Raw genomic sequence first — 9,917 nt, 5'->3', positions numbered from 1 at the left:
GGCTGGAGGGATGGGAGCTGGGGGTGGCAGGGTAGGAGTAGGCTGGCTGCGAAGGTGGCTCCTCCATCTTTTGGATCACCTCAGCTTTGAGCACGGACACGGGTGAGGCCCTGGGAGAGAGGGGAGGTGGACTCACAGCCTTGCTGTAGGACGTGGAGGCGCTGGGAGACAGCACAGGTGGTTTGCGGTGCACCAGTCCCGGGGCAGAGGAGGAAAGGCCTGATTTGGCACTGTCCAGGCTCCGTTTCGTCACCTTCTCTTCCATATCTGCACGCTGCTCGTTCGCCTTCAACCTCTCCTACAAGAAGAACAGAGCAAAACTCAGCATAACATCTCTGCCTGCTCCTGGAGAGTGCACACCTACCACCAACCAAAACATGGCCTCACCAAATATGCACTGCAATGAAACACACATTCCCCAGTGCAAGACCATTTTAAGGCCAATCTGATGGAAGGTGACACTGATCTGCAATAGCTTTCTTCACAAATTCCCAGCTCCAGGAATCATATGAAGGGTATCTCAGCTTTTACTTGCAAGCAAAGCAAATCATCTCTATTTCTAAGTCTCCAGCCTAGCAAGCACACATCTAACATAAGGCTGAAAACCAGATGGCCACTATTAAAACTAAATGGGTGTAAAGCATTCAAATGAAAGCTCACAACTTCCAAAATCATTTGGTGATGGGAGATGGCTCCAGGACCCAGGTTGACTGCTGTCAGTATTGCAACTGCTTCTCTGAGCCTCTCAGAGGTTTGTTTGGAGGTGACATGGGAAGAAACCACTCAAGTAAACAGAGACATCCCTGGGGAAGGCATCAAGGTTGTGCTGCTGCTGGGAAGCTCTCCTGACAGCGCTGCTCAACAGCTCTGCACCAAACCCCTTCAAAACCCACCCCAATGATGCACTGAATGCCTCGTACCCCAGGGACCAGGGCAGGATCACTCCACGCATCTGCAGCCTTCAGACCTCGCAACACCACCACAGCTGCTTTTCCCACTTCAACACCCCAAAACTTCAGGCTCATTTCACATCCCAAGCAAGAAGCTCCTGTAAAACGTACCACGAGCTGGGCGCTTCTCTGCAGCTCCATGGCATGGGCCGCTTGCTGCTGCAGGATGTAGAGCTCATGCTGCCGCAGCAGCTGCTGATGCGAGAGGAGCTGGAGCTGGTGAGCGTGCTGGAGGGAGCTCCTGGTCGGGGGGTACATGGCGGGCCACAGCGGGGGCGCTCGGTCCATCAGCTCCGCTGGGGAACGAGCAGAGATGCAGTCAGGGAGGATGGGGATGGTTGGTTGAGGATTCAGGGCAACTGTCTCTACCCCAGTCGCAGGGCGTGGGGGACGCCAAACATCTGGTGGTGTGGAAATTGCAACCAGAAAGGCAGAGGGGAAAGGGGGCTGTCTTCTCCTCGGCAGCCCCACTCCCACCATTCCATGGGTCCTGGGGGTGTCTGACTCACTCTGCTCTCTACACGCCCCTGGTTTGACTGTTCTTGGCTGAGCCCATGACCAAGGACCCAAAGTCTACGGGGTCTTGCAAGGGATGAGGAGCCACTGCTGAAGATTTCACACTTCCACCTCTACAACACACCTAACAAGAGGCCAGCTGAGGGCCACCCTAGAGCTGAGGCTGCTGGTCCTCAGGGGTACGTATGCTCCTATCTAGCCCCATCCAAAGCCTGTTTCCTCCATAGCTGTCAAAACGTGGTCCTCAGCACACGCTCACGTCCTTACCGAAGTGTGGCAAGTGCTCGCTGGGGATCACAACAAGCTGCCCAGACTGCGGGTCTCTGGCAAACTGGTAAGCAGAAGGGAGAGCTCCCCCCATGGCAGGAGGGAAGCCTGGAGTCATGCCCTGGTGCAGAGAAGGGTGACCAAGTCCTGGAAGAAGAAACACCACAGTCACAACTCAAGGGATGCAGGCAGCTCCTACTCATGCAAGAAGTCATCTACCATTTGATTGCTCCAAAATACCACCTTCCCCTTCCCCTGTGATCAGACCCTGGACTGCATTGGCATGAACACATGGACACATGGACATACGGCTCATTCCCCAGGGCACTCACCATAGGGATGGCCAGCCAGCCACATGGAGGGGCTCCCGGTCCTGGGGAGCCAGGGGTGCGCTGCCAAGTGTGAAGCCGGATCTGCAGACCAGCGCCCGGAGCCCGTCAAGGCTGGGCCTCCTGTCACCATCAGGTTGGAGTTCAAACCATTTGTGGCGCAGCCAGAAGGATGGATCCGGGCAAAATCTGCCAGCTCCTTGCTCTCTCTGCTCATGGGGGAGGTAAAAGAGAGAGTCAGAGAGGGCTCGAGTGCTGCAGGTATGGCTGGGCGAGCCCAGGGGTATGGACCAGTCTGCAGAATGATCACATCTGCAAACCAGGGTCAGGCACTCAAGGAAAGCTGTGATGGAGGTGAACCAACATTCATGGTCCACAATAAAACACCCCATCTCTCTATCCCTTTGGAGCAGGCATGGATCTGCAGCAGTCTATTAGGATTGCTCTGCTACAGATTCAGGATCTCCTCTGGTGCCAGCAGCTCCACCAGGATGGATGCAACCCTGTCCTCCTCCAGATAGGTTGTCCCCAAGCACGACTGGTGCCACTGTGTCCCCCTCCAACCCTCACCTGAGCAGCTTCTCCTGGTCCCGCTCCAAGCGCCCTGCCAGGAGGTGGCTGTCCCGGTGGCGGCTCCTCTCATCCCCGCAATCATCTTCTGAGCGTCCGTGCCCTAAGAGACAACCCAGCACCATCAGACACAAGAAATCATCTGGGGAAAGCTGACCCCTCTCCTCTGGGCATGGAGAGGCCGTACCCTGGGAGCCAGCACACTCAGATGCCACTGTCCCCAAGACTGTATCAGGTTCAAGTGATAGAGGACAGGGCAAGGCTGTCTGTGTGATCAAGATGTTCTCACTCAGGTGGTCCTGGTAGTACCCAGGTGGATGTGGTTGAGGTCCGGGCCTTCGAGCCGTCAAGTGACCCACTCACCAAGTCAGGCGGTGTCCCAGGACAGGACAGCCACCAGCCTGGGAGCAGCACAGCCAACGGGACCAATTTTGCAGAAGGACAGTGGCAAACTTCCAATCTCAGAAAGAGACAAGGCCCAGCTAAATCCCCACATCAAATCACGCTGTCCTGCTTAGCACATCTCAGAGGGGTGGATTTTATCTCTGCACCTTCTGAAGCACCTTCTGCTCTTGTAGAATCAATCACAGAATCCTTATGGTTGGAAAAGGCCTTTAAGATCATCAAGTCCAACCGTTATCTAACTCTGCCATGCCCACTTCTAAACCGTGTCCCTGAGCACCGTATCTAGATGGCTTTTCAATACATCCATGGATGGTGATTCAACCACTTTCCTAGGCAGCCTGTGCCAGCCTTGATAACCCTATCAGTGCAGGAGTTTCTCCTAATGTCTAACCTAAACCTCCTCTGGCCTAACTTCACACCATTTCCTCTCGTCCTATCAGTTGTAGCTTGTGAGAAGAGACCCACACCCACCTCTCTACACCCTCCTTTCAGGAGTTGTAGAGAGCAATAAGGTCTCCCCTCCGCCTCCTTCTCTGCAGACTAAACAACCCCAAATCCCTCAGCCTCTCCTCATAAGGCACTTCCTCAGCTTTCAGCCCTTCTCTGGACCCTCTCCAGCACCTCAATGTCTTTCTTATATTGCAGAGCCTAAAACTGAACACAGTATTCAAAGTGTGGCCTCACCAGTGCCCAGTACAGTCAGACAATCACTTCCCTGGTCCTGTTGGCCACACTATCCCTGATGCAAGCCAGGATGCTCTTGGCCACCTGGGCACCCTGCTGCAAACCAGTCTGGGAACACTGGGTATGCTCTGAAGCCCCTACAGACCCTCACAAAACCAGTGCTGCACTAATTCAACCCATTAACAGGAATCTGCATCTCCCCCCCGAGCCACGCAACAAGAAAGGGTCTGGCGAGGCAGGGGCACATATGGTAGATGAGGGCGAGTGTCCAAAAAGTGGGGGGTTGGATGTTTGGCTGGAGAAACGTCCAGAATCAGACCAGCTCTTGCAAATACAGCCTGGCACGGCAGCAGCTGCGTCTGCGAGAGATTAGGGAGCACCTTCACAGGAGCAAACAGCAGCTCCCCTCCAGCCCTGCCACGACCAGGCATTGGAGCCACCCTTCCCTTATTTTACCCAAGGTCTTCACTCCAGTTGCCTGATTTTAGGCTGGCTTTTCCTACATTTTCCCTAGTTTCTTCCTTGCACATGCATTTTTCCAATGGGACCAGGTTTGCTCCCGCTCAGCTCCCGGTGCGATGCTCTGCACCCCACAGGGCTCAGCAGCACAGCACAGCCTCGCACGGCTGCACCCCGGCTCCCAGCAGCCCTTCCCAGGGTCGTCGCTCTCCCATTTGGATAAGGTTTGGCACACGGGAAAGCATCTCGGAGCATCCAGTCTATTCTGCTGACAGGCCGTCTCTTCAAGGAGGGCTCCGCTGTGTATTTCCACAAACCTGGACAGCCTGTGGGTTTTGTTGCTGTCAAGCCTCCAACTCCCTCAGCTTTTACTGTCAGAAGGAATCCAGGAACGAGACAACATCTCTCCTGGCTCCTCTCCCCAAGGCTCCTTCCACGGGCTTCAGGCAGAAAGCAAGGATGCTTTAAAACCCAGCACACGCCTCTCCCTCCCAAAGGACTCTCCAGGGTCACCCCCTTTCCCTCGCAGCCTCCCAGGACCCTGCGTGCACCCTCCTCGATGCCCCGTGCAGCCTCCGTTGCTCTCAGAGCCCCTTTTTCCTATTTATTTTCCCCAAGTGATGCCCAACAGCCTCCTCTGCACCAGCAACATGGAGCAAGCCCTTGGTGAACTCACAGCCTCCCTCCCCTCCTTGGCACAAGGTGAGCCGCCCCCCTTCTCCAGCCTTTTATTAGAAACACATTATTTTGTTATTTTACCTCCGCTCCTCCCTCTCCCATCCGCACCACTTGCGCTCCGTTATTTATAGACAGGTTTATCATCTTTTTCTCATTCCCCCATCCAAACACAGGCGCTTTCGTACCCATCTCATTCCCGCCTAGCCCCTACCCCACCAAGAGGACGGTCCCTTTTCTGTACAGACCGACGATTGTCCGGACAGTGAATGATCATTTTGTCTATATATACGAACATGACGCACGGGCCGCATAGAAAAATTCAATCAGTTATGCACAGAGGAAAGGCTTAGGTCCGTTTCCTTGACAACCAATGCCCGGCACTAAATACTTGCATTTTACTTGCCAAATACTACAGATTAGCCAACTAAAGCCTGCTTTCTCCTTCTTAAAAGGTCTAAACATTCAAGCACCGTCCACTCAGCGCAAGCAAGCTAATGTTATTAGACGAATATCTCCTGGCACACAAAGGGGGGGCAGCATTTGGGGGGCGAGAGGAGGAGAAAAGCAGACTTGTTTTCTGTCTGAAAGCCAACCGCATCGCTTAGCAACGAGCCCGGAGGCCTGCCAGAATTCAGCCCTTGTTTGCAGCCTTTTAGTTCGACTCAGTAAATTACATTTAACGCAAGCTGGGAGGGTCTGGGACGGTTGAACGGCTGAACAAACAGCTCCCTGTGCTGCCCACGAGGTCCTCGGTCGGCTCCCGCCTGGCGTGGGGAGGGTGACGGCAGGCGATGGGAACGGGGAGAGGGGTTGCTGGTCGGGAGAAACCGCTGAGGCTTGGGAGAGGGGGGAGAAGGCAGAAAAATGGGGAAAGAAAAGGCTAAAAATGGAAACTCGACCATTGCTCACTGGCCGTTTGCTTTGGCATCAGCTCCTTGCCTCAAGAGAGCCAAAACAATGAGGCTAAAACACCAGCGCAGAGCTGGATGAAGGGGTTTCTCTGTCACTCCACTCACTAACAGGAATCAAAGACGTGGAGAAGGGTTGTCCTCAGAGGTAGACAGAGGGGATGGCAGGGGGGAAAGGGGACTCCCTCTTCCCTGCTCCTTGCCGTGGTCTACAACGCATCCTCGGCTGGGAACAGGAGGCAAAGACAGCTGAGGATGCCAAAACCAGCTCACACCACACAGCCTGCACTGGGTGGGTGCTCACCCCACAGGGAAGCCCCACTACGGGTCTAGGGAACCCACCTTTGATGCTGCTGAGGGACAGCGAGCGGTCCCGGTCTGCCAAGCTGGGCCCCAGTTTGCTGCTGCTGCTGCTGCTGCTGTTGTCCTTCTGCCGGGCCACGGCCACGGCGATGCCGACGGGCAAGTGCCTTACCTCCACCTCGCCCTGGGAGCCGATGCTCTCGCGGCCAAAGGATTTGGCACTCTCGGGTCTCTCGGGGTCCCTCTTCAGCTGCTTCGCTGGCTGCTGTGACAGCAGCTGCTGCACTTTGGAGGCGCCCAGCTGCGAAGAGTCCAACTTCATGTTGCCCAAGCCCCCGAAGGGGCTCTTCTTGCCGCAGCTCTGCCGGGACGTGGTCTCCTTGGCGAAGCTGCCGCTGTATTTGATGAGGCTCTGCATGGCCGACCCTTCCCCGTGGGACGCGGGGTGGAGGACGTCGGCAGCGCCCCGCGAGCCCACCACCGAGGACCGTGGCAAGCCACTGGGGTCCAGGTAGACCTTCTTGGCTTCCTCCTCCGCCCGGGTGACGTGGTTGTGCTGCGCGGCCAGCACCGCCATCTGCGTGGTGGCAAAGTTGCCCATCTCGAAGGGCTTCCACTTCTGCTCGGGCGGTTTCAACTGCCCATGGTCCAGGTGCTGCCGGGACGAGTCCAAAGTGCCGTAGACCTTTGCCGCCTCTTTGGAGCTGGAGCGCTGGAAGCGGTCCCGCTCGCAGGGGCGATGCTCTGCCTCCGGACTCGGCTTCAGCAAGTCCTTAGAGGCCAGGAACTCCCTGCTCTCCGGAGAGCCCAGCCCAGGCCGGTTAAGGAAGGGCTCCGAAGCGATCTGTCTCTTCAGCGCCATGGAGTTGGCCCTGATCACTGAGCCCTTCTCCCTCAGGGCCTCCATCCTTTTGGCATCGCTGTGGCAAGAAAAGTCCTGGGACAAGAGCGTGCGGGAGGGGTCCGCGAGGCACCGCTCTGTGGGCGACTGCAGCACCCCCACCTTGCCGAGGTCCTTGTCCTTCGCCTTGTTGTCGCGGGCCTGCGAGGCGATTTGGATGGGCCCGCTCCTCTCGTCGTAGGCCTCGACCGAAGGCACGAAGGTGGGGGCGATGACTTTGTGCTCCCTCCCCAGCTCCTTGGCCGGCGGGAAGATGGTGTACATGCTGGAATGGACGGGCTGCGGAGGGAATGTGGTGGCCGGCGTCATCTTCCCCGGCTGCGAGGGATGCGGGGACGGGCAGCTGCAGGAGACGTGCAAAGTGCCCACAGAGGCCAGGAGGGGCTCTCCCCGCTTCAGCCGCTCAGCATGGGCGTGCGCAGAAGGCCTCATGTTCTCGTCGTGCCGAGCGGGGTCCTTGGCACAGCGGTCCTGCTCGGCACCCAGGACCTTCAGCATGGGGTCCCCGCCGCCGTTGCAGTTGCTGAGGGAAGAGCTCTGCAGTGGGTTCTTGGATTTGGGTTCCCCACCGCCCACACCCCGATTTGGCATGTGCTCGGCCAGGAACGGCGAGAGACGCTCGCCGACCTTCACCGCCTTCTCCACCACGCTCACTTTCCGGTCGCTGTCGGGCTTGGTGTCCTGCGTGAGGTCTACCACGCTGCGGGGCCGGGGCTCCTCCTTCGGCTTGCCCTCCTTCTTGGCAAAGGGCAGGGAGAGATCGCTCCGGCACGGCCGCTCCTTCCCCCCAGGGTCCTTCAGGCTTTCTTTCGAGCTCTTGTGCAGCTGCCCGAGGTCCTTCTCCCGCAGCAGAGTGCTCGGCGTGTGGCTGCCCGTGGTCCTCGAGAGGGGAGGCTGTGGGTGCAGTGCGGACTGGCCCGCATGGCCAGACAGGTAGAACCCATCTGCAGAGCAAAAGCAAACAAAATTACTATGGGCCTCCAACCCCTAACACAGAGACAAGTGAGAGGTGGTAAATCAGGAGGAAAGAGGCTTCAAGGATGTCTCGGATGTGGCCAGGAAGGACCAAAGCACAGGAGATGCAGGACAGCCCTGTCTGATGCACGCTGAGCTTTGTCTGGGTACTTCAAGGAGGGATCTGCCCAGGTTCCCCACAGCACAGCCGCATCTTAAGACCAGAAAACATCCCTGGATGATAACCCCAGGGCGTTCCTGCTCTTCACCCTGCACATCCCAGCACCCAACCAAGCCCCAAGGACAGGGTGAGCACCCAAGGGAAGAGCAAGCAGGGACCCGGCCTCACCTTTCTGCGACTCGAAGAGGCTGTGCTGACCCAGCTGGGCCAGGAGCGGGCTGCCGGCGCTGGGGGGCTCGAGGTGGCTCAGGGGAATGTACGACGGGTAGAGCCCGTTAGGCAGATGGGAAAAGCCTGCGGAAAACGGGAAACAGAAGAGGGAAAAACATGTTTCAGCCCAAGCCGCACGCCGCCTTGGAAGCGGCCCCGCGGGAGCACAGACTGTTGTGGCTGGGGGGGCCCCCCCCCGCCGCTTTTTTTTTGAGGACGCGTGCGGTGGCATGCACAGCCCACGGTGGGGTGGCCCAGCACTGGGTACGGGTTTTGGGGAAAGCACGAGAGCATCCTCCTCAGCAACAGAAGCAAAGCATCATTTTGTGTAGCCAAACCCAGTATCTCACCCCAGAGGAAGGGAAAACAGAGCGGAAAACCTGCTGCCCATGCACAAGCTGATACAAAAGCAGCGTGTCCCCAAGGCCCTGCTGCCAGCGGTCTGAATTATGGCCAGGACACTGGGGCCTGGTCCAAGAATGGGCCCCTCAGCAACGTCCTCATGCAAATAATCAGCAGCAGCATTTCATCAGTGAATGCAATCACCGTAATAGCTGTAATAACACCAGCTCTTGGCTACAGGCAGCAATTCCTCTGCAACGCTGCCACCAAACGGCACCCGCGCAATACTACAAACCCCAACACTCTGCGAGAACCAGCTTCCCAGTTGGTGTCATCGTTTAAAAACCAATTAAAAGCCATCAGAAGAGTGTGAAGGAGCCAGCCAAGCCTTCTGCAACGCTCCTCCCTTTCCCTCAGACCCCATTAGCAACCAACCTCCCCAAAATTACATGATCCCACTGAAAGCAACCAGGCAATGAGTTTGTCAAGAGTCCAGCATCCAACTGGATCAAAACAACATCACACCAAAACCCAACAGAGAAGTTCAGTCCCCAGAGCTGCACGTGGAGCACCATCTGCGAGCGCTAGTCAATATTTCACATTATTTAGACAGCCGGGATCTCTTTCGCATACATGTTTGCACCCCGGCACATGTGCTTCACCGACGCGGTGCTCCGCACAGCTCCTGGCCCGCATCCATCGTCTGGCATCACCCACAAACACCACCCCTGCAGTCGCAGGACCAGGGGAGCTGCCGGGACCACCAGGTTCAATGCCCGTTCCCAGCAGGTACAATTTGCCATTTAATCTTGTGCGCGACACTGTAAAAGCACCGAGGTGCACACACACACATCCACACCTCTCCTTGGTAACTCCGAAAATATTCATGCCGGAGCATTTCCAAACATATTTTCTTATTCCAGGGCTGGGTAACACCCAGGGGCAGCTACTCCAGCTCAGCTGTGAGCAGCTCCACTACACAGCACGTTTGCCTCGGCCACACCGCTCCAGCATGGCACCACTTGGGCACGGCTGGGTTGGAGAAGAGGAGCATCTGGAGCGGGAGCCACACATTTCCGAGAGAACCCGAGTCCCATCTGGCACAGCACATGGCTGCGGCGTGGCAAACCCCCTGGTGCGCCCTGTGCCACACCAGCCTGGCCCCAGACATCCCCACGTGAGCCCCTTCTCCCAGCCCGAGGTGACAGCGCCAGCACAGAGACGGCTGTGAGACACATCCCACGCTGCAGCCGCCGCCGT

General features: G+C 57.1%; 1 protein-coding gene across 1 annotated transcript; it reads right to left on the bottom strand.

Moving 5' to 3' along the window:
- Positions 1-4: 4 nt before the first annotated feature.
- LOC104542482 (trinucleotide repeat-containing gene 18 protein-like) lies at positions 5-8,399 on the bottom strand (the record flags this gene model as incomplete). Its single annotated transcript, XM_010186815.1, has 8 exons — positions 5-298; positions 1,062-1,246; positions 1,734-1,880; positions 2,066-2,271; positions 2,633-2,735; positions 6,109-6,773; positions 6,837-7,914; positions 8,274-8,399. Coding segments are annotated over 8 exons (2,804 nt in total), but the record flags the coding sequence as incomplete, so codon positions are not given.
- Positions 8,400-9,917: the final 1,518 nt, after the last annotated feature.

This window comes from Mesitornis unicolor, unplaced genomic scaffold, assembly GCF_000695765.1.
Source record: "Mesitornis unicolor isolate BGI_N332 unplaced genomic scaffold, ASM69576v1 scaffold10396, whole genome shotgun sequence".
NCBI lineage: Eukaryota > Metazoa > Chordata > Aves > Mesitornithiformes > Mesitornithidae > Mesitornis > Mesitornis unicolor.
This window is presented reverse-complemented; position numbering and strand designations above follow the sequence as displayed.